General features: G+C 45.3%; 1 protein-coding gene and 1 long non-coding RNA gene across 4 annotated transcripts in view; both read right to left on the bottom strand.

The window, feature by feature from the left end:
* The window catches only part of AP3S1 (adaptor related protein complex 3 subunit sigma 1), a 60,339-nt gene that overhangs the window by 31,473 nt on the left and 3,601 nt on the right, over positions 1-25,265 (bottom strand). For all 3 annotated transcript variants that reach the window (XM_008254913.5, XM_089334814.1, XM_051844090.3), the window contains exons 2-3: positions 6,125-6,216; positions 2,084-2,195 (exon numbers count right to left, since the gene is read on the bottom strand). In XM_008254913.5, the coding sequence (XP_008253135.1) occupies positions 2,084-2,195; positions 6,125-6,216 (204 nt within the window). The remainder of the gene's footprint in view (positions 1-2,083; positions 2,196-6,124; positions 6,217-25,265) is intronic.
* LOC149125996 (uncharacterized) lies at positions 19,676-20,217 on the bottom strand. Its single transcript, XR_016235079.1, has 2 exons — positions 20,122-20,217; positions 19,676-19,787 (listed from the first exon to the last, which is right to left on the bottom strand). It is a non-coding gene; the product is annotated as an uncharacterized LOC149125996 (long non-coding RNA).

Raw genomic sequence — 25,265 nt, 5'->3', positions numbered from 1 at the left:
CGCGGAGGAAAGACACAGGACCCTGCGCTGTTCTTTTGTCTGCTCGGCCCTCCCCGGGTTTGCTGCTGGTTCTTCCCGGGTTGGCTACCGACCCTTCCACCTCCGTGGAGGGGCAGGCCCCCCTGCCACTTTCCCCACTTCCGCAGGGGAGCGGCACACCGCCGGCCGGCTCTCTCGGGGGCTGCACAGGTGCTTCTCAGGTGTTCCCTGGTGCATGTTGTCTCTCTCCTCCTTTATAGTCCTCTTCCACCAATCCCAACTCTGCTACCCACACGCCGAGTACGCTGCTCTCCTCCAATCAGGAGCAGGATCAGCTCCTGCAGGTCATCACTCAAGTTGGCGAGAGGCAGCTGTGTAGTTGTTACTCCCTTCTCAGCGCCATATTGTGGGAGAGCAGATGCATAGAATAAGTCTTAATTCCAGTAACAGTCTAGTCCGAGTTGCTCCCCACAAATAATACAAAAAGAAGTGGTACACAAAGGAAGGAAGGTGTGAAGATAAGAATAGGGAGGCAACTCAGTTGGATTAAAAGCACGGTGTGGAAATGAGCAGTGAGAAGGGGTAGAGAGCAAAACTCACAGGAGAGGAGATGCAGGCCTAAAAACGTCAGGATAGAGAGAATTACATACATCGACGATGAAATCACCAAGAATTCCAACAGGGCAGTGAATGTCGGTAAACTAAGAGCCAAAGTCCAGTGGGCGACAATTCTCCACGGGTGGGGTATTCCTGCACAGACTGTGAGCAGAGGCATGGTGGTCTCTGCTCTGGGCTCTCCTTGCAAGCACACTATGGATAGGCTTACTTTCCCCCAGGAAGCAAAGACAGTGTACTGTAATGTAAATTTGAAATGTTATCTCAAAAACCAGTAAAGTGAAGAAAGAAAGGGAGAGGGAGGAGAGTAGGAGAGACAGAGTGGGAGGGGTGAGGGAGGAGGGGAATAGCATTATAATCCTAGAATTGCATCTGCAAACTACACTGAATCTGCCAAAAACTACAAATTTAAAAAAATTAAAATCTTAAAAAAAAAAAAAAAGAAACAGTGCTAATTATAGAAGAGTTCAATTCTCTAAGGTCAGGGTTCCTCACTCATAACTCAACCCACAGTGTGTGCCCCTCTTCAAATGCTTGTACTTTGGCTCATGTGCTATTTTTTTATTTACTGTGGCTAATGCTTACGTTGCTAATCATAAAGGTCAAGTTTTCGGCTTCCAAGCTGGATAAGATTTCCTGACGAAACCGCCAAAGGATCGAAGGTAGAGAGAGAACCACAAGCAGATGGGTAGGAGTTAGAGCTGACAACATGAGACAAAATGTGGAGATGTTTCAGGAGACAACCCGTTCTGGAAAAACCAGTGAAAACCAAAAAGAACAAGAGGGCAAAGAGCTACTTCTTGAGAGTGCCGGAAGTGGTGTAACAGAGAAGGCAGGATTTAACGTGGATCAAAGTGGAGCAGCATGGAAGAGGCTAAGGACAAGGAGGAGTCTGCTCATCACAGCCCTGGAGTTCCAGGACGTCACGAAAGGTTTTCAGGAAACACGAAGAAAGAGAAGGGAACAGATGGAATTAGTCATAACTGGTCTAAATCAGATTAAATTCGTCTACTTTTTTTTTTTTTGACAGAGTTAGACAGTGAGAGAGACAGAGAGAAAAAGGTCTCTCTCCCATTGGTTCACCCCCCAAATGGCTGCTACGGCCGGCACTGCGCCGATCCGAAGCCAGGAGCCAGGAGCTTCATCCAGGTCTCCCATGCGAGTGCAGGGCCCAAGCACTTGGGCCATCCTCCACTGCCCTCCCGGGCCACAGCAGAGAGCTGGACTGGAAGAGGGGCAACCGGGACTAGACTCCGGCGCCCATATGGGGTGCCGTCGCCACAGGAGGAGGATTAACCAAGTGAGCCACAGCGCCGGCCCCCATCTACTTGTTCTACATCCCCTGTCCCTCTTTGATCCACCCCGTATCTACTGTGGACACTTTCTTACCAAACAAAACATCACTTTAGAAAATTTAGAAAATGTAAGTTTTTAAAAATATAAATGCCAAACTGTTATTTAAGACAGTAAGAGGCAAATGTTAACTTACTTGAATTAGATCTAAAATGCCAAGTTCACTTTCTGAAGAATCCACACAGAAGACAAAATATAACGTTGCATAATGTCTATAAATCAGTTTGTTGTCAGATCCTCCAATTAATCTAAATGACAAAACAAAACAAGTGAAATGTTATAGGGAACAAAACACAGAACATTTTCATTAGCTCAAGCAAACTGACAATGTGTTTAAAAATCTTTTATTAACCAAACATAACATTTAGTGGCAAAGCATTCAAGAGAACTTACTTCTGAGACTAAGCAAATTAAGACAGCTATTTTCTTTAGAGACAAAGTAAAAAGCTTAATTTTAGTTCACTCATTCGTTAAACTATTCAGTGATTAATTCTATGTGTCAAGCACTGACGATGGATACAGAGCAACTAACAAGAAAATTGTCAGTGGAAGGTGCCACACAGAGAACCCAAGCAGGGCGAGGCCTCCAGAGGGGCTGGCCTCCTCAGCCGGGAGGTGAGGGAGATGAGGAGAGTGCCGTGGGCCTCAGGGATTCAGAGAAGAGCATGTCAGCGCCAGGTGCAACTAACAAAAGGGCACTGCAGCGAGAAGGAGTAGAAGAAAAGGCAGGCCAGCAGACAAGGAGAGATTAGTGACAGTGAGGTCAGAAGAAGCAGAGATTAGGACAGAGGGCGTCTGCAAGTGCTTACTAGATTTAACTCCACAGGTCACAGTAAGTTACACAGCTTAAGACTGATTATGAACTAGGAAAAAAAAAGAATGAAAGTTCTTAAATTTGGGACAGATTTACCATCTAGGTCGCCTACAAAAACATATGCTGTTTTGAGTACAAATGCAAGAGAATTAAGTTATTACTCAGTTCTTCCATCAAATACTTTTATTTATATTGACTGGAATTTAAATATAGTTAAGCTTTCACACTTTTTAAGTTTATGAGCTTGCCTTCTCAAAAGACCCCTACACACTAACAATTTAGAAAGTAACGTTAAATGTTGTCAAAGCTAATCAAACATTCATATGGAATTAGACATCATTTCTCATTTGAGTCAAGTTAACCCCTGAGCTCCCACCTTCTCTGTGTATGCACTACATCTGTGTCCCCTAACAAGAAACCAAAGTTCCTACTATGTTAGATACTTTTTTGGGAAAGGTATTTAACTTAAAAGTATACACATGCACTTCAAAGATTCTGAAATCATGTTTATGGGCTATGATTGCAACTGTTTCTCTAAAGAGATACAAAGAGTACAGACAGCGCTTTCACAAACAGCAATTCAGCAACGACCTTGAGTTTTTCCTCTAAAAGGAGGAAACCTGGCCTCTGAAAGCTGTTCCAACACAGCCATTAACATTAACAGAAGACAGCAAAAATACTACCACAGCAAGGGTACCTTTTCCCTAACACAGACTCTAGGATGCTGCAAGCATGGATAAAGTAATTGGGTCCCTGGAGTGAATTCCTGGATCCTAGCTTCAGCCCAGCCCAGCCTAGCCCCAGCCACTGTAAGTCTTTGAGGAGAAAACCAGTGGATCTTTTGTCTCTCAAATAAAATTTTAAAAAGTATTTAAGAATTTTTATCTTGAAATTATAGTATAACACTACCCCAAACTCTTGTACGGAATGTAAGTCACCATATAAAACCATAAACTTCAGTCCAAATAGTTTATCTTAGTGGAGAAAACTGAATTTCAAGAATTAAAGTGACTGGACCAGGGACACAAACTTGATGGTGATAACACTGAGACTGACTAAGATGCAATATCTATTTTCTACTTTTCAAAAGGTTGGAGGGCAGGTGTTTGCCTGCGATGGAATCCTGCCTTGCTACTGATCCAGTTTCCTGATAATGTGCATACCCGGGAGGCAACAGATAAGGACCCACGTTCTTGGGTTCCTGCCCTCCAAGTACCAAGAGGGAGTTCCTGGCTTCCAGCTTTGGCCTGGCCAGGCGGGTGAGGGTACCCAGGGCACTGGGTCAGCAGACAGAGGAACTCTCTCTCCTTGCTTTCTTCCTCTCCCTCAGTCACTCTGCCTTTCAAAAAACTAAAAAAAAAAAACTAAAAAAAATAAAATAAAATAAAAAGTTGGGAAAGAATAATCATAACTCCAGGCCCTGATTTCTGGTTTAAACAGTACTCTAGCTAGCTCCATCTTGCTTTTCTACTGCATGCAATATACTGTGCTAGGAGACACATTTCCTGGGAGGGAAGAAATTAAGAGGCTGGGATGACAAGAAGTGATAGTAAAGGCAAACACTATTAAACCCGAACAGACACTTAAGAGAATTAGGTACAAGTGAAATTCAAAGTCAGAAGCAGGTACATTTGTCTCGACTATTAAAACAGAAGCCTGCATTGGTAACAAAATTTATACCTATTTTAAGTGTGAACCATACATTTAAGTGCAGTAGGATAGAACTTAAGAAACACAACGAACTACACATGATAAAAAGTAACTTAAAGTCAGGTAAAAATGGATTCCCTGCTATCTGACCTAGTTTTCATAACATGCACCATACACAAAATACAGAAAAATACAAATTTCTCTAATCTGTGACTATTTACAAATCTCAGCTGAAGTTTATTTTTAAATATCAATAAGGAACTATCTTATTAAGTATATTAATTATATAAAAGAAGAGGCAACATTTATGAAAACATTTAGAATTAAACTACTTTCATGGAATCCATTAATTCAGAAGTATTTACTTATATATTTTGCAAGCTAATTATAAGTAATGGAAATGTTAATAGAAAAAATCTTTTAGCTGAATTCTCATCTGTACATAGTGCAAAGACAGAAACGTTAGAAGAATAAACTTCAGGGCCAGCGCCAAGGCTCACTAGGCTAATCCTCCACCTGCAGAGCCGGCACACTGGGTTCTAGTCCCGGTTGGGGCGCTGGTTCTGTCCCGGTTGCTCCTCTTCCAGGCCAGCTCTCTGCTGTGGACCGGGAAGGCAGTGGAGGATGGCCCAAGTGTTTGGGCCCTGCACCCCATGGGAGACCAGGAGAAGCACCTGGCTCCTGCCATCGGATCGGCGCAGCACGCCAGCCGTAGCGGCCATTTGGGGGGTGAACCAACGGAAGGAAGACCTTTCTCTCTGTCTCTCTCTCTTTCACTGTCTAACTCTGCCTGTCAAAAATAAATAAATAAACCTCAGTTTTACTTGTAATAATAAAAGATACAATCCAAATTTTTATGGACATTTACCCTAAGGAATACTCTTTAGTCTTAAAAAAGAGTAAGGGCTGCCTTAGACGTACTCACAGGCAGAACTTGTTAAAACATTACACAGGGGCAGGCACTTGGCACCACGGTTAAAGCAATGCTTGGGACACCTGTGTCCTGCATCAGAGCGTGTGGTGACAGCTCCAGCTCTGCTCCGAGTTCCAGCTGCCTGCTAGCGCACACCATGGAGGGCAGCAGTGGAACTATCAGGAGCTCAAGTACCTGGGTTCCTGTCACTCATGCTGGGAGACTTAGACAGAATTCCTGGCTCCTGGCTTTGGCCTAGGCCAGCTCTGGCTGCTGCAGGCATTTGGGGAGTGAATCAGAAGATGGGAGATCTCTCTCCCTGCCTTTCAAAAAATAAAATGATTATTTTTACAAATCTAAGTGTTAAGATGAAGTAAACCAAACAACAACAAGTGAGCATACACAGTGTGATCTCAGAAGTAAAAAGGTTACACTTCCAAATGCTGGTCGGTGCAAAATCTGTTTTCTGGAAGGAAATGTAAAACCAGGACGAAGAACAAAGGCTGGAAGAGGGAGACCCTTATTGAATATTTTACTCTTCCCTGGAACATTTGAATGTTTCCAATATGAACATATTAATTTTAAATAAAATGCCCTTATAAGATTTTTAAAAAGAAAAACAGACTGCACAGCTTCAAAAGAAATTCTTTAAGTTAGATTAATAGCTAACATGGGTAGCAATTATCTCACCTAATTCAACTAATCAAAACTAGAAAACGTTTGCACTGAACTGCTGTAACAGTACACACTTTAATTATCCAGTCCAAAAATCAGAAGCGTCTATGAAATGCTTTACTTACAATCCTCCTTCCAGGAAATTACAGACGTTCTCATCCCTCTTAGAGACCAAGTGGAAGGTCTCCCTGATGATCTGCTGCTGTGTGTCTTCACTCTGAGGGAGAACAAGTCACATACATTAGGACTGAGTGTACAGGTTTAACAGAACTTTAACAATTTTAAAAATAACAGGGATTAATCTCTGGGAAATCCATCTAAGTGAGTGAGGGGTCCTCAGAGAACCAACTTAAAACCCAACACTGTTAATGAAAAAAGGGGGATATGCTTTGACGTTTACCACTATGATAAAAATAACTGAGTTCTAAATTGCAAAAACCAACAAGGAAAAAAAACACATATATTACATTTACTAGAAAAAGGGAAACTATATATTAACTAGTCAAAGCCCATTGTTTCACAACACAGTAAACTGAAACAGAGGCAGAGTTAGAAATAATTCATGTAGCTAATCTATATTTGAATGGAAGAATGATCACAAAGTGTAGCGTATCCAACTGAACATAAGCATTATTAAACACAGACTGAAGTACGAGGCCATCCATCTTACCCATCTTTATACAAGCACAACCTAAACCAAGAACTGGTTCAATAAGTATTTACTAGAACAACCAAACAATTCATATTCCAGCAAAAAAGGTCAACTTCACAAACAATGCAACAGAAAGCTGAGCAAACTCTTCACCAGAGGGGAAACATCATGGCCTGTAAACAAAGGAAGAGTCGCTGAATCTCATCAGCAGGAACAACGAGGAGACGGCTCCACCACACCGGACTGGTCAGTGGCAATATCAGCTGTGGACAAAGGTGTGGCACCAAGCACACCCACCCCCTAGCACTGTGCGGGCCAGTGGTCACCATCACTTGGGGAAAAACTTTATTAACCAGCACTTTCGCTCCTAAACCATACGAAACCAGGATTTCTGAAGGTCAACAACTACTGAGTACCGGCAATGACACACACACAGAGTAAGCTGTGCACCCTCAGACCAGCGAGACACGGGAGAATGTCCACAGAAGTACTGCTGCGACAGCAAGCTGCAAACACCCAAGACAGCCCGCAGTCACAGAACGGATGTTGTGATACACTCACACAGGGAAGCCTTCTAAGCTAATTACACCCTTAAACGTGTACAATTCTCAAAAACCTGATGTGGAGAAAAGGAACAACTGCATTGTGCATATCCAAAAAGGATAATAACCAGAAAAAAATTTAAAATAATAATAACTGGAAAAATAATACCCAGTAAAAATTTAATCAAGTATGTATAGGATTTCTATAATGAAAAACTAGAAAACACTTTGAAAGAAATTAAAAAGGATGCCAAATTCATTTCATAAGGGCAAGTGTAACATACCAAACTAGACAAGGTAGTACCAGAAATTAAAATTATAGGCCAATGTCACCAATGAAGAGATACAATTTTTAGAATTTATTTATTTGAAAAGCAGGTGAAAGATAGACACACACACACACACACACAGACAAAGCGAAGGATGACTTATTACTGGTTGGCCTCCCCAATGCCCACAAGAGCCAGAACCGGGCCAGGCTGAAGCTAGGAATTCTTTTTATTTTTTTTTTTATTTTTTTTTATTTATTTATTTTTTTTTTTTTTTGACAGGCAGAGTGGACAGTGAGAGAGAGAGACAGAGAGAAAGGTCTTCCTTTGCCGTTGGTTCACCCTCCAATGGCTGCCGCGGCCGGCGCGCTGCGGCCGGCGCACCGCGCTGATCCGATGGCAGGAGCCAGGAGCCAGGTGCTTTTCCTGGTCTCCCATGGGGTGCAGGGCCCAAGCACCTGGGCCATCCTCCACTGCACTCCCTGGCCACAGCAGAGGGCTGGCCTGGAAGAGGGGCAACCGGGACAGAATCCGGCGCCCCGACCGGGACTAGAACCCGGTGTGCCGGCGCCGCTAGGCGGAGGATTAGCCTATTGAGCCGCGGCGCCGGCCCTGAAGCTAGGAATTCAATATGGATGCAGGTACCCAATTTCTTGGTTACCACCTGCTGTCTCCAGGGTGTGCATTAACTGTAAGCTAGAAAGGACAGCAATGTCAGGACTCAAACCCAGGCACGTGGATATAGGATGTGGGAATCCCACATAGAGGTTTAACCACTGTGCCAAACTCCCACTCCCAGAATTTATTTTTCAAAAAGTTAACACATCATGACTGAAGTGAGTTGATTCTAGTAATGTCACACTGTTTTAATATTTAAAAACTGGCCGGCACCGCGGCCCAATAGGCTAATCCTCCGCCTGTGGGGCCAGCACACTGGGTTCTAGTCCCGGTTGGGGCGCCGGACTCTGTCCCGGTTGCTCCTCTTCCAGTCCAGCTCTCTACTGTGGCCTGGGAAGGCAGTGGAGGATGGCCCAAGTGCTTGGGCCCTGCACCCGCATGGGAGACCAGGAGGAAGCACCTGGCTCCCGGCTTTGGATCAGCGCAGCGCCGGCCGAAGCGGCCATTTGGGGAGTGAAGCAACGGAAGGAAGACCTTTCTCTCTGTCTCTCTCTCTCTCTCACTGTCTAACTCTGCCTGTCAAAAAAAAAAAAAAATTTAAAAAAGCTCAAAAAACATGCAAAAAAACAATAAAACTGTTTAGCGCCAAAAATCAAGTAGTGAAACAAGAACAAGAGAATGATTTAAAGACTTCAGACGGGGAGCTGTGTCACTGGGTGTAGCATCCGAGCAGCTGGCGCCGGCCCTGACTCCAGCTTTCTAATGCACCTCCTGGGAGGCAGTGGTGATGGCTCACGCGACTGCAATGCTGCCCCTCCAGGTTGGGGACCTGAACAGCTTCGCTGCTCTCAGCTCTGGCTCAGCCCACGCCACCACAAGCATCTGGAAGTCACCAGCTTTGAGGATGCTAGCGCTTCTCAGGTCTCTCTAGTCCACTTTAAAAATAACCTCGGACGGTGGTTTTACCTGAGCGAAGGAGGGGCAGAACAGAAAGGAGGATACAGAGAGACTTCAAAGGCCATTAGCAGTTTTCTTCATAAGGGGAAGTGGACACAGCAGTTAGTCAGTATTTCCTGTAGCTTAGGAGAACCCACTCAGCATTTCCTAACAACACTGCTAGGGAAGGGGGACACAAAGACAGCTGCCTCTGCCTTCCTACGTGTGCCCCACGTCCCCGCCCACCTCCCCCTCTCAGATGCTGTCCTTGGTTATTATCTTCCTGGTGGTTTCCTGCTTTAACCTCCTGCCTGAAAGAAACGGACACTCTTCTGAGCGGCTCAAGATTTCCACTTTTAAATAGTCATCTCCACCAGTATTCTACGCAATTATATAAAAATGCTCATAATAAAGACTAAAAACATTCCATTTTTCCTAAAACTCATTGTCACTGTATTTCTAATCTCAGTTAACGGCAGCAGCATCCATCACAGAAAACTCTTGATGACTCCTTTTCTTTTACTTCCCTCACTGATTCAGTCGCCATTAATTCTATGTCAAGAAGAACAAAGCTGGATTCAAAAACCACAGTCTCAATTCAGATTTTCATTCTTAATCTTACTTAAAATACTAGAACCACCAGCAAAATACTGCCACTGTCACCTGACTCCCTGTTCCCCACTGTCCAGCACATGTCAGCAGAATTCCTTAAGAACACGGAGTATTTGTCACCCGCCTTCTTAAATACCTCCAGATTCCATCTGACCTAACATACACGCTCCCTACCATGCCATAAGACAGCCTCCAAAACCCAATCCAGACCTCCCTTTCCCTGACAAACACTGCTCAGCCACTCTGACCTGGGAGAATACTCACGCCCACCCCTCTCACCCCCTCAGTCGCTACTCCCCCCGAAACACCCTCCGTCCTCCCTTCCTCAGCAACCACCTTCGAACACACAGCTCGAGTAGCCTCACTGTCAAAACATTTCTGACCCAGTCAGGAAACACCGGGGCCTTCTACTGCCTCAGGACTGTTTCCACTACCATTACACACTTACAACAATATGTTCCACATTTCCTTGTTAAGCACCTGAATTCTAAGCTTTGTATTGGAAATGCTCAGCAGAGTGGTTGGAATAGAGAGGCCAACACAGGTGCGCTGGGTGCACACGTCTGTAGGCTGGCCGTCAGGACCCACGTTCACGTAGACCGTCCGATACCAGTTTCCCTACACGAAAGGCAGTAAAGACAAGGAGTACGATGGCGCAGCTGAAGCACGACTTCTGTTCCATGAAGACAGCAGACCGCACGCCTCCACTTGTGCTGCTCAGTAAGCTCCGGCTCAGACCCAGCACAGGTCTCTGCTGTTCAGCCACAAGCCCACCATGGTGAGGAAGACAAGGAAAACGAAGCTGGCAAGTGGCCAAATGAACGTAAAGTATCAGGCAGACCTCAGAAGATTTAAACCGAACAGGAAGAAATCCAAGAACTCACTCAATTGGTGTCAGAAAACAGCCAAGGGCTCAGCACCTGGTGCTTTTAGGTACTTGTGCAAGTGAGAGTAGAGAGAGGTGTAAAATAACGAGTTCTGGCCCGTGGCACCGCAGGAATGGCTCTGTGGAACGCAGGAGGCACTGGCCAGCACGGCTCTAAACCCCATCCTGTGGGACTCTGCCACTGTGGGACCGCACAGCAGGGGGTCGTGATGGCGGTCTTCATCCTGGAAATCAGCGAACACGACAGACCAGAGCTGCTTCCTCTATGAGGCAGTAGGTAAAGCAACCCACTTACTGCACGGTGACCACAGGCGGCACTCAGTAGCGCTGTGTGTTTCAGAACAGCTGGAAGAATACGTTTAATGTAAGGGGCTGGATGAGAGTATTTCAGGCATGGAAAGCCAAGACACTGTGGCAAAAAAATGACCTAAATCAAAGATCTCTGTGAGTGAGATCCCAGTGGACAGAAGGAGCCATCAAAGGAGGGACCTTTCTCTGAAGGGAGGAGAGAACTTCCACTTTGATTATGACCTTGTCTAAATAAGGTCAGAGTTTGTGAACTCAAGAGGCTTCCATAGCCTTGGCAACTCATGACAAGAGCCTCGGGTGATTACTGACGCCGTAAACAAGAGTGTCAATTGTCAGATCAACAACTGTGCACTTGCTCCCCATGTAGGATCTCCGTCCTTAATGTGTTGTACTATGAGAATTAACGGTAAAACTAGTCTTCAAACAGTTACTTTATACTTTGTGTGTCTGTGTGGGTGCAAACTGTTGAAATCGTCACTTAGTTGATCTTTTGTATATAAAGATAATTAAAAACGAATCTCAATAAAGAATGGGATGGAAAAGGGAGTAGGAGATGGGATGGGTTGCGGGTAGGAGGGTGGTTACGGGGGGGCGGGGGGACCACTATAATCCAAAAGTTGTACTTTTGAAATTTATATTTATTAAATAAAATTTTTCTATTAACAAAATTTAAGGGACTGGAAGTCTGGCACAGCAGGTTAAGCTGCTGCCTACAACGCTGGCACCCATCGTAAATACCAGTTCAAGTCCCAGCAGCTCTGCTTCTGATTCAGCCCCCTGCTTATGTGCCTGAAAAAGCAGCAGAGGAAGGTCCAAGTACCTGGGACCCTGCCACCCTAATGGGAAACCCAGATGGAGTTCTGGGCTCTTGGCTTCAGTCCAGCCCAGGCAGGCCCAGCCATTGCAGTCCCCTGGGATGAACCAACAGATGGAAGATCTCTCTCTCTCTTTTTTTTTTTAAGATTTATTTTATTTACTTGAAAGTCAGAGTTACGCAGAAAGAGAGGGAGAGACAGAGAGAGAGAGACAGGTCTTCTATCCATCCGCTAGTTCACACCCCAGCTGGCTGCCAACAGCCAGAGCTGTGCTGATCCGAAGCCAGGAACCAAGAGCTTCTTCCGGATCTCCCACGTGAGTTCAGGGGCCCAAGGACTTGGGCCATCTTGTACTGCTCTCTCAGGCCATAGCAGAGAGCTGGATCAGAACAGGAGCGGCTGGGACTAGAACCAACGCCCATGTGGGATGCCGGCATTACAGGAGGCAGCTTTACCTGCTATGCCACAGTGCTGGCCCCAGAAGATCTCTTTTTCTGTCTCTCCCTTTCTCTGTCACTCTGCCACTCTGCTTTTCAAATAAATAAATTTTTTTAAAAAGAATAATTTTTAATGTTCCCATCACAAATTATAAGTTGGTAATGTGATGGCTATATTAATCAGCTTGACGGAACTTTCCATGTATACACAGATCAAAATTTCACAATGTACCCTATAAATATATTGTTTGCCAATTAAAGATAAATTAAAAAGAAAAACCAGTATGAGGAAAAATACCCCAAAGTTTTACTCAAAATCCAAATAAACTAAGATTAAAGATCAAGTCTCTACTGACCAATTTCCCTTTCTTTAATAATCAATTTAAGCTAACAGCTTTCAAAAAGAAGCCTGCGGCTTGCTTACAGCTTAGCAGTTTTCCTAACACTAACGTTTTTGTTTGTTTGTTTGTTGTTTTTTTTGACAGGCAGAGTGGACAGTGAGAGAGAGACAGAGAGAAAGGTCTTCCTTTGCTGTTGGTTCACCCTCCAATAGCCGCCGCGGCCGGCGCACCGCGCTGATCCGATGGCAGGAGCCAGGTACTTCTCCTGGTCTCCCATGGGGTGCAGGGCCCAAGCACTTGGGCCATCCTCCACTGCACTCCCGGGCCACAGCAGAGAGCTGGCCTGGAAGAGGGGCAACCAGGAAAGAATCTGGCGCCTCGATTGGGACTAGAACCTGGTGTGCCGGCGCCGCAAGGCGGAGGATTAGCTTAGTGAGCCGCGGCGCCAGCCGCAACACTAACTTTTCTTAATAGTCAGAAGAGATACATCTCGGTTGGTTAAAACTCCTGGATACAACAATCTGAAAGGAGCCAGAGTGACATAAATGCAACAATCTTTATTCTTTTAAATACTCCTTAATGCATTAATGAAAGACAACATAAACTTTAAAAATTCAGAAACCTACTAATAAAAATTTTCTTTTTCCCATGTGTCCTGTCCTCATACATATACCATAAAAAGCAATTTTCAAATAACACTTCAGTGGTGGACATCGCAGCACAGGTTAGCTGGCACCTCCACCGAGATCCAGCTTCCTGCTGATGCACCCGGGAAGCTGTTGATGACTCACATGTTCGGGCCCCTGCCACCCGCAGGGGAGACCCCAATGAAGTTCTGAGCTACTTGCTTCATAACCAACAGATGGAAGATTTGTCTGTGTTTTTCTCACTCTCGTTCAGGTAGATAAAAATAAACATTAAAAATAAAATATTTCTCACAAAATAAAACTTTACTCTCAAACAGTAACTATGTCATCATTCTTACCAATCTTAAAAATGTTTAAATGCATGCATTTGCTTTGATAGAGGTTAGAATACTGAGAATTACCAATACAGAAGAAAAAGAGATCCTTTTCTCAAAGAGCTTATGATTTAATACAAGAAATAAAACACTAATATAATTATTTAAGCGTTTTATTTAGTGTTTTGTATCTTACCTCTTTCATATTCCAAAAACAGATAAGCATCTTTAGAATAAAACTTAGAGGGTAATCGCTGACATCAGCACAGTATAGTAATAAATGCACTGTAAGAAGTCAAGGAAAACAATGATTCTGGCAGCAGGATCAACATCTTTAAAGAAAAGTGGGGGCCGGCACCTTGGCACAGCGGGTTAAAGCCCCAGCCCGCAGTGCCGACATCCCATTTGGGCATCAGTTTGAGTTCCAGCTGCTCCATTTCCGAATCCAGCTCTCTACAATGGCCTAGGAAAGCAGTAGAAGATGGCCCAACTCTTTGGGCACCTGCACCCGTATGGGAGACCTGGAGGAAGCTCCTGGCTCCTGGCTTCGGATCAGCTCAGCTCTGGCCATTGGCGGTCATTTGGGGAGTGAACCAGCAGAAAGGAAGACCTCTCTTCCTCTCTCTCTCTCTCTCTCTCTCTTTCTGGCTCTACTTCTCTCTGTAACTCTGTTTTTCAAATACATAAAATAACTCAAACAAATAAAAGAGAAAAGTGATAGTCAAATCAGAAGGGAACGTGTGGGCAAAAGCATCAAACCCAGGAAATCATGTGCAAAGAAGCACCACAGGACGGGGGCATCCTGAAACCCCGAAGGACCAGAGGACCCACGACACAAACTTTATTAGCATTTACCAGGTAATTTCGTAAATATTTTCAGAGAAGAATCCTCTGGTATTTTCCCTTACAATGTATAAAAACACACAGCACAGAAAACAAAGTGCTAAAGCAATGGCAGCTGTTATCAACACCCTAAACCATCTTCTGCCAGTTTTCCAGTTTCAGTGGCCAGACCCTCTTCTTTTATTTAAACAACAACAAGCTGAGAAGGTGACAGACAGCGCTTGACAGACTTAGAGAACATGGACCATGGGGACACCTGGCAGGCCTGAGAACTCCAGACACAAGGTCAAAGTTTGGTTAAGGTATGAACACAGTTCCACAGGGGGAAAGAAGAAACAGTGCTGGCAGCATTAGACACTCACAAGGGAAACAATGCAGCTGGGTCCCTGGCTCTCACCACACATGAGATCACACACCCAGATCTAAGAACTAAGGCCGCAGAGAGCAGGCCGCACAGGGCCTTGACTGCAGATACCACGACCACCAGGTCCTGCTCTCCCAGCCTCACCCTGTTACCGTCAAGTGTCCTCGCCCTGCTGTGTTGTGTTTTAAAGACACATCTTATTCATCTGACAGGAAGAGTTAGAGATAGAGACATAGACAGAGAGAGAGAGACACAGAGAGAGAGACACACACAGAGAGAGAGAGAGAGAGTTCTTTCATGGTTCGCTACCCAAATGGCTGCAATGGCCAGGGCTGGGCCAGAATGAAGTCAGAGCTGCTTCTGCGTTTCCCACAAGGGTGCAGAACCATCTTGGGCCATCTCCTGGGCTTTCCCAAGACCATCAGCAGGGAGCTGGATCGGAAGTGGAGCAGCCGGGACTGCAATGAGCACTCATATAGGATGCCGGCATCACAGGTGGTGGTCACGATGCTGGCTCCCCTTACTCTGCTTTTCTGAAAGCAAATCGGCCACTTACTAAAATTAGCTCTCTGGACAGAGTGGTGCAGCTGGCCCGACAAGGCTCCTACCACCAGTCACACTGCTTTAGCAGATGACATCTCAGTGTCGTCTTGTTCCATTTTTCTCCAGGAATTATAAGTCCATGGCACAAAGTAACTACCACCTATATGCAGTCACCAGATGGACTGAAGCCCACTTTTCCACCACCAAAATCCCCTAAACCAATCAATGGACCAGCCAGAAACTAGCACACGAGCTGACCATGCATCTCTCAGCCGCCATCTGTAAGAACTTTCCCCTTAACCCCTCAGAGAGCCTGGGGCTCAGTGACAGCCGCCCAGCTCCTGGCCCTGTGCTCTGCAGTAAACACCTCCTTGCTTCCTGACCCTGGCAGTAGTGCTGGCTTTCTCCACGTGGGGCGACTGGACCCAGTTTTCAGGGTTCTATGGCAACTCCTCCAACCAGTTTTGAGGTTATCACTAGTAAACTCTTGCAAGAAAATATAGGTACAAATTATTACGACCTTGAATTAGGCAAAGCTGTTTTAGATTGGACATGGAAAGCACAGTAAAAACAGATAAACTAGATGACACCAAAATTCAAAACCACTATGCTGCAAGTGATGAAAGTCAACAGGCAGACTGCGGGGCAGGAGGAAGTGTCTGCAATTCATCCATCTGGTAAGACACCTGAATGCAGAATCTACAAAGAAGTTAGAACTCAATAATCAAAAAATACAACTTAAAAGTGGGCAAGGCCGGCGCCGCGGCTCACTAGGCTAATCCTCCGCCTAGCGGCGCCGGCACACCGGGTTCTAGTCCCGGTTGGGGCGCCGGATTCTGTCCCGGTTGCCCCTCTTCCAGGCCAGCTCTCTGCTGTGGCCAGGGAGTGCAGTGGAGGATGGCCCAGGTGCTTGGGCCCTGCACCCCATGGGAGACCAGGAAAAGCACCTGGCTCCTGGCTCCTGCCATCGGATCAGCGTGCTGTGTCGGCCGCAGCGCGCCGGCCATTGGAGGGTGAACCAATGGCAAAGGAAGACCTTTCTCTCTGTCTCTCTCTCTCACTGTCCACTCTGCCTGTCAAAAAATAATAAAAAAAATAAAAATAAAAAAAATAATAAAAATAAAAAAAAAGTGGGCAAAGGATTTGAATAGACATTTCTTTCAAAAAATGTGAAAATGGCTAGCAATCACATGAAAAGAGGCTCAAGATCATTTCTCACTATAAGATACAAATCAAAACCATAACGAGATACCACCTGATTGCCACCAGGATGGCGAGAATCAAAATGACTCCAAGAGTTGTTGAGGATGTAGAGAAACCGGAACCCTCACACACTGCTGGTAGGAACGTAAAATGGTGCAGTCACTTTGGAACACATTCTGTCAGTTCTTCCAACAATTAAAACATAAAATCACTATATGAACTGGCAACCCCACTCCTAAGATTGTACCCAAAAGAAATAAGAACATACGTCCACACAAAAATTTGCACGTGAATGTTCCTAACAGTATTCCCAGAAGCCAAAAAAAGGGAAACAATCCAAACGTCCATCAACTGATGAATAGGTAGACAAACCATGGCACATATCCATACTATAAAACATTTGGTCATAAAAAGAAACGAAGGCGGGCCGGCACTGTGGCACAGCAGGTTAACGACCTGGCCTGAAGCACCGGTATCCCATATGGATGCTGATTCGAGACCCGGCTGCTCCATTTCTGCTCCATTTCGCTGCTATGACCTGGGAAAGCAGTACAAGATGGCCCAAGTCCTTGGGCCCCTGCACCAACGTGGGAGACCAGAGGAAGCTCCTGGCTCCTGGCTCCTGGCTCCGGATCAGCGCAGCTCTGGCCACTGTGGCCAATTGGGGAGTGAACCAGCGGATGGAAGACCTCTCTCTCTCTCTGCCTCTACTCTCTCTGTATAACTCTGACTTTCAAATAAATAAATAAATCTTAAAAAAAAAAAAATGAAATAAATGAAGGGGCAGGTACTGTTGTGCAGTAGGTCCGGATGCTGCGTGGGACACCCGCATCCCATATGGCAGTGCCAGACTGAGATCCAGCTACTCTGCTTCCAGTTCAACTTCCTGCTAATGCGCCCTGGGAGGCAGTAGATAACGGCCCAAGTACTCGGGTCCCTGCCACCCATGTGGGATACACAGATGGCAACTGTGGGCTCCCGACTTTGGCCTCATCCAGCTCAGGCTGTTGGGGACATTCAGCAAGTGAACCTGCAAATGGAAGATTGTTCTTGTTCTGTCTTTCAAGGAGATGAACATAAACAAATGAACTTTCAAAAAAATTCACAGAAAAAATATTTTTTAAAAAAGCAATGAATTATTGGTCTATGCTACAATATGGATTAATCTTGAAAGCATCATGCTAAGTGAAAGAAGCCAGTCACAAATACTACATATTTCATGATTCTATTCATATGAAATATCCAGAACAGACAAACGTAGAGGCAGAAAGAGACGGGTGGTTGCCAGGGCCTGGGGAGAGTGGGGTTTGCAGAGTGACTGCTAATTGGTTTGATGAAAACGTTCTAGTTTACAATCATGATATAATAAAAGTGACAACACTGAATGTATTATACTTTAATATTTTTTATCCATTTTGAATGTCAGAGATATACAGAGAGCTCTTATCTGCTGGTTTACTTCCTGAAGACCTGGCACAGCTGAGGCTGGGCTGGGCTGGGCAGAACTCAGGAGCAGGGGATTCAATCCAGTCTCCCACATGGGTGACAAAACCCAAGTGCCTGTGCTTCAGCTCTAGTGCCCAGGGTGTGCACTAACAGAGAGCTGGGGTGGGATGAGAGCCAGGTTCAAACCCAGCATTCCAAAACGCAAAGCAAGCTTCCTAAGTGGTGCCTTAACCACTAGGTCAAACCCATTTAAATGAATTTTATAGTATGTGAACGATATCTTAACAAAGATGCTCTGTGAAAAAAGAAGCGAGGACAACTTCATAGTTACACTTTCTCCCTAAAGAGTCGGAAAATGGAACTCCTATCTGGATGAGTCTTAGGTAGAGGACTTTGCATTTTATAAACTATTTGAAAACGATCTCTGGCATGTTCTTTAGTCCCTTGGCCATGTGATCTTCCAACCAGGAGCAGGCAGTGGTAATCAGGAATAATAACAAAAGCAATCATTATTATTAGTTTCAGTCCTTATTATGTATCAGATTTTACAAGTATATTCTTAATTAATCCTCGTCAAGAACACATTACTCAAAATAAAAAGCCCACAGTAAAATTGGTTGAATAAATTATGGTATATTTTCAATGAATTATTATATAATTATTTTTAAAATATAATCTGGATACGACACCAAAAGCACAAGTAATGAAAGAAAACACAGGTAAGTTGGACCTCATCAAAAATTTAAAAGTGGGGGCCAGCACTGTGGCATAGTGGGTGATGCCACCACCTGCCGTGCCAGTATCCCATGTGTGCACCGTGTCCCAGCTGCTCCACTTCTGATCCAGCTCTCTGCTGTGGCCTGGGAAGGCAGTGGAAGATGGCCCAAGTCCTTGGGCCCCTGCACCCACATGGGAGACCTGGAGGAAGCTTCTGACTCCTGGTTTCTGATAAGTCATCTGGGGAGAGAGCCAGCAGATGAAAGACCCTCCCTCCCTCCCTCTCCCTCCCTCCCTCCCTCCCTCTCTCTCTCTCTCTCTCTGCCTCTGCCTCTCTGTAACTCTGCCTTTCAAATGAATAAACAAATCTTAAAAAAAAAATTAAAAGTGTGTAGGGGGACAGTACAAGCAGAGTGAAAAAGCACACCATGGAATGGGAGACAGTATCTGTAAATCACGTAGCTGATAAGAGACTGATACCCACAACACAAGAAGGAGTCCTACAATGAAAGAAGCAGGTTTCAAAAAACAACCAAAAGCCATGAGTAGGCACTTCTCCAAGGACACACAAATGGCCTCTGAGCATACAAGAGGAGGCTCAGTATTACTAGTCTCAGAGAAACGCAAATCAAAAGCACAGGGAGGCACCACTTCACACCCCTTACAATGGCTACTAAAAAAAAAAAAAAAAAAAAAAAAAACAACCTGGAAAATAACAAGTGTTGGCAAGGATGGGGCAAACCGGAATCCTCCTGCACTGCTGGCGGGGGAGGGGGGGGTAGGGGGGTGGGAAATGCTGCAGCCACTGCAGAAAACGGTGATTCTGTCTTAGGAAGCAACAGACGACCCAGCAACCCCCTCTGAACATGTGCTCCAAGGAGGAAAAGCAGAGGCTGCAACAGGTATTTCTATGCTTTGTGTGCTTATGTTTGCAGCTGCACTGTTCACACAGGTAGAAGGGACGGCAGTCCCAGGGCCCAGTGACAAGCGGAAAGACAAACAAGTCATGGAATGTAAGGGCGACCATTGCAGGCCTCCGGGGACCGAACCTGCAGACAGGGCTCCCTCTCTCCCCATCTGTTTCTCTCTCTGCGTCTCAAATAAATAAACAGTACGTTACCTAACGAAAAAGGAAAGAAATTTTGACACTCATGTGCTACAACATGGGTGAACCTAGCAGACATCATGCCAAGGGAAATAAACTAGCCACAAAAGGACTAACATTCTAGAGTTCCTCTTACCTGAGGTTCCTGGTCAACTTCAGAGACAGAAAGTAGAATGAGGGTCCCGGGGGCTGGGAGAGGGGGAAGAGTCAGCGCTCAGTACATACAGGGTCAGAGGAGGTGGAAAGTTCTACAACGCAGATGATAGTGAAGGCGACAATACACTTAAAATGCTGAAAAATGGATTTTATGATACACATTTTTCTGCATTAAAATTAGTTTATAACTCTTCTTTATCACAGTAAGACAGGAAGCAGCAGAACACACTCATGATAGGTGAACAGGCAATCCTTGCACTCAGCACCCATAAATCAAAACCACCCAATGGGTCTTCGGAAAATTCAAACAGGTCCCTTCGTCCCCAGGAACAAAAAGAACGCCGATGGGGCCGGCGCCGTGGCTCACTTGGTTAATCCTCTGCCTGTGGCGCCAGCATCCCAAATGGGCACCAGGTTCTAGTCCCAGCTGATCCTCTTCCAGCCCAGCTCTCTGCTGTGGCCCGGAAGGGCAGTTGAGGATGGCCCAGGTGCTTGGGCCCCTGCACCCGCATGGGAGACCGGGAAGAGGCACCTGGCTCCCGGCTTCGGCTGGAGCTGCATTTGGGAAGTGAACAAGGGAAGGAAGACCTTCTCTCTGTCTCTCTCTCACTGTCTATAACTCTACCTGTCAAATTAAAACAAACAAACAAACAAACAAAAACCGCTGACCGAGAGGGAGTGACTCCTGCCATGACGTCAGGCTCCAAGGAAGGCAGGAAAGATGGAAGCGCTGCTCGGCTCCACGCGGTGGTGCTCGGCGGCATCACGGGGATTTTGTTTGCACACTATTATGGCCCGTGAGAGGTCTAAAAAAAAGTTTTCTTCTTGGGTTGTGTGACTTTGAAGGTGACAGGAAATGGCACCAGCTTGATCACAGGACTCACCGGCAGGGAGGCTGCACAGAACGAGAACAGAGACGTCTACCTGTTTTCACTGGGTGAGCACCCCTCTGCAGGGCCCAACGCTAACACTAACAGGTGCATCAGCAAGGTGAGCGGAGGGGAGGGAGCAGCTCCACCCTTCCAGCAAGGGCGCTGCGCAAGCGCACAAACACGCGGAGGACTCGTGCAGGGCAGTGGAGGGCACGCTGGGATGAGGTCACCACCACCACAGAGGGATGTGAGAGGAGGTGCGGTGCAGCTCCATCCTGCTGGCTTCATCTCCTGCCACTCTTCCTGTCATTACCCAGCTTGCCTTCTTGCTATTCCTGACCACATCCAGTGAGCCCCATGCAAGGGACTCCACCCTGCCTGATCCCTTCCCTACTCGGCTGCTCCTGCAATTCTTCCTCTCTCCCCTCAATCAGAGCTCTTCTCACAGGCTGGGTGCGGGGGCTGCTCTGCCTGCGGACCCGGGCTAACACAGCCTCCGCTCGTCACCTGGGCCCCGTGCACTGCTGTTTCTCTGCAGACTCCCCACGGCCTTGCAGAGTCCATCTATTAACCCCCTCTTGCCACTAAAACTTATCACTACCTTCCCAGCACTTAGACACACAAACAACAAGGAAACACCTGTGGAAGGAAGATGTCCAGGGAGAAGAGGGGCCTGCAGCCCCTTTGCTGCTTTTCCCAGCAACGTTCCTCTACGACTTGGGGGAGGGGGAGCCTTTCTCTGCTAAGGGCCATTTGGTTATCTGTAACATCATTCACGGGCTGAACGATATTATCAACTTAAACATTAGCCTACTGCAGACTGACTGAATGTTGAGCAGCCGGCTTGACAGGGCAGAAGGTCCCCAGGCTTGCAAAGAGCTGCCTGACCCCTCGGCAAAGAGAGCGAATTCCCTACGCTGCCGTTCAAAGGATCTGACAAGGAGAAGCTGACACGGCAGGGTGGGCTGGGAAAGGGCATCTCCAACTTTTCCTAACATGACTTCTTTAAAACGAAATTTTTTTGATAAGAAGAGAGAAGAGCAACTGAGAGACAGCTCCCATTTGCTGGTTCACTCCCCAGATGCCTACAACACAGCCAGGGCTAGACTGGGAGCCAGGAGCCAGGAACTCAACCCAGGTCTTCAACAGGGGTGCCAGGAACCCAACTACTTGAGCCACCACTGCTGCCTCCCAGGGTCTGCACAGAAGGAGGCTGGAGTTAGGAGCCAGAGAGTAGGGAATCAAACCCAGGTATATATGCAAATTAACTTGTTATTCATATGCATTCGTGTATGTGAAAATTACAAGAGTAGACAGAAATTAACATTTTTATCTTAAAGCCACAACTGTTTAAGAAATCCACCACCAGGGCTGGCGCTGTGGCAGATGGGTAGAGCTGCCTCCTGTGGCAACGGCATCCGAAGTGGGTTCCAGTTCAAGTCCCAGCTGTTCCACTTCCCATTCAGCTCTCTGCTAATGTGCCTGGGACACAGAGACACAGACAATGGCCCAAGTCCTTGGGCCCGTGTACCCACTTGGAGACCCGGAAGAAGCTCCTGGCTTCAGACTGGCCCAGCTCCAGCCATTGTGGCCATTTGGGGAGTGAACCAGCAGATAGAAGATCTCTCTTTATCTCTCTGTCTCTCTCTGTGACTCTGCCTTTCTAATAAATACATAAATCTCAAAAAAAAAAAAAAAAAAAAAAGAAAATCCACCACCAGCTCCAATGCGTTCATTTTGTACTACCTGTGTCTAAAATCGCGTACTCTTCATTGGGGCATTCTGGAAGGGAACACAGGACTGGAGGAAAACACCCAGAGCTTCCAATTATCTCTGTGTGGCCCAGTCATGGATGACCCTAGTGATCATAATACTCATGTTCCATACGATCACAAAAGAGAACTTAATTAAAATTTAAAACAATAAATAATGCAGCAACCAATGACTGCTGCAGAAACACAATACAGCCACCCTACCCAAGATCTTTCTCCTGACCAGAAAGACCAATGAATGACATGTGACACAGCACACTGACAACACTTCCCTAATCGAGCCAAAATCACCGTCATTTTCAACATTTTCTCTCCTTTACTATTAATGCGTTTCATATAATTTAAAAACAAAACACAGATTTTCAAAAATATTTACACAAAAATTGTGATCATATTAGAATTTGAATTGTTAATGATCCTTTAACATAAGGTGTATCTTGAACTAACACTTATTGTGACCTGTTAATTGTCTATCGTAAAGAACCATTCCTGATATTAACAACCTCACAATCTACAATTAGATAAGAAAAAACATCTATTGAAAAGAAACATGAGCTAAAAGGGACTGTTGACAGACACGTGAATTAGGCTGTTTACCCATTTCACAATATACACATACATCAAACAACTATACATTAATAAAAACAAAAATTAAAAATAATTGAGAGGGACTGGAGACCAGCATCCACTCCTCTGTGCCGTATTTCCAACAGAACACCAGTCCCGTTTCCCCTTCCTCCTCAGCCCCAAGGTTGACCTCTGATCAGAATACGTTGTTGGTGGTCTTGGGTAGGTCTAACTCATTTGAAAGAAGAAAAGACACATTCTAGGATTCCCCATCACTGTCCCTCTCTGGACTGAACTAGTGATTGTGTGAAGATAGACAGTGAAAGAGAAAGGAACTGGGTCTTTCCCCGAAGTTACTGGTTTGCTGAATGAGGCAATTTTGCAAGCTGTCTACTACTATGCACTTCCTATTAGGCACAAAGTTCTTTTTAAGCATCTGAGTTGGGCTACAAAGAACCCAACTTACGTAACCAACAGCATTCCTACCAACACAGAAGAAAACCAAATCATCGGGAACTTTCTTAACAAAAAAGCTGAAATGCCAGCACCTGAATTCTCAGAACTGGAATTATTTCATCACAGAAATAAGCTGTCTTAATAGTGACCAGAAAAAAAAAAAAAAGATTAATAGATCAATAAACATGGATGCAGCATTAAGAAAGAAAAAAATGCTACATATCCTCTCAAGTCAAAAAAATTCACCAAGAAAATAACCATAAAGATCTTTCTAGGCTTGCATCAGGTTGACAAACAACTCAGTAATCTGACAGAGTTATTAAAAAATGAGGCAATTCTTGTATCTTACAGTTTGAAATGTTCCTGCTTGTACTTTATCTACGTGTGATATGTCCGTGCACACACGCCTACATCCACACAATGCTTTGTATCTTGGAAGCAACGAAGAGAATTCATATAAAAGCAAACCATTTCTACTTTATTAGCATGATTCACCAAGAGTACACTATGGTTCACTAATAACATAGCAATCATAACCAAAGGGTTCTTCTTTTTTGCTTTGTTTAATAGCTAGCTAAAAATACACTGGGTTTATGAAACACAAGTTTTAAGTCTCACTTGTCATTTACAGTACGATACAAGTATCTCCAGGCAAACAGTAATAAAAGACCAAAGGTTACTGTTGCCAAGCTGATGTGGCTAAGCATCAATTTAAAGAGACAAACCAAGAGAAGCGTATGAACTTCTCAGTGACACAGCTCAAGAACAAAGGCAGAAACGAAAGGGGACACTCTTGGAGTTCACCCTTGGTTTCTTAAGGTCTGACTGCAGCAGAAGGAACCAAAACTCCAGTTCAGCAGAACAGGTGTGTGACTTCAGATGTCCCACACAGGCCAGCAGCTTGGAGGCACAATCAAATCTAAACATGGGGACAGGCGCTGTGGTATAGGTTAATCCTCCACCTGTGGCACCTGCATCCCATATGGGTGCCAGTTCTAGTCCCAGCTGCTCCACTTCTGATCAGCTCTCTGCTATGGCCTGGGAAAGCAGTAGAAGACGGCCCAAGTCCTTGGGCCCCTGCACCCACATGGGAGACCTGGAAGAAGCTCCTGGCTCCTGGCTTCGGATAGGTGCAGATCCAGCATTGCAGCCATTTGGGGGGTGAACCAAAGGAAGGAAGACCTTTCTCTCTCTCCCTCTCACTGTCTGTAACTCTATCTCTCAAATTAAGAAAAAAAAAATCTAAACTTGATAGCATGAAATGGAAATCTGTACTATTAAAGAGTGAGATGCACGTACATCAAGTGTTATAAGAGGGAACAGGGGTTGAAAATCCAATCAGTTATGGAAACTTGTTGGTAAAAGGTTAAACAATTTCCAACTGCTCAAAGTTAAATCATTATTACAGGACTGAACCTCAGTCTCCTGAGTGTACAGAACTGTCTGCAAGCACACCCAACACACTGCTTAATAACTTACACTAAAAGCTACCAGTCTTCTTGGATGTATACTTCTTAGAGGCTTCTTTCAACCCAAAACAAAGATATGCGGTGGGTATTCGGCCTAGAGTTCAACACAAGGGTTTCCTGCCTGGCTCTGCTCCTGATCCCAGCTTTCGGCTAAGGCAGACCCCGGAGGCAACTTCTGTGGTTCAAGAAAATGGGTTCCTGCCGCCCCCAGGGAGACGCGGATTGAGTTCCTGGCTCTGGCTTTGCCTGTAATTGAGGAGTAAACTGGCAGATGGGAGCTCTCTCTTTTGTTAAATAAATTTGAAAAATAAAATTCCGAACTATAAAAACACGTGAGAGCAATCATTTCACCCTTTTTTTAATGTTAAAGGCATA

Source organism: Oryctolagus cuniculus, chromosome 6, assembly GCF_051225735.1.
Source record: "Oryctolagus cuniculus isolate XC-2025 breed Fujian yellow rabbit chromosome 6, ASM5122573v1, whole genome shotgun sequence".
Classification (NCBI taxonomy): Eukaryota; Metazoa; Chordata; class Mammalia; order Lagomorpha; family Leporidae; genus Oryctolagus; species Oryctolagus cuniculus.
The sequence above is the reverse complement of the archived record's forward strand: the minus strand, read 5'-3'. Positions and strand labels throughout refer to the sequence as shown.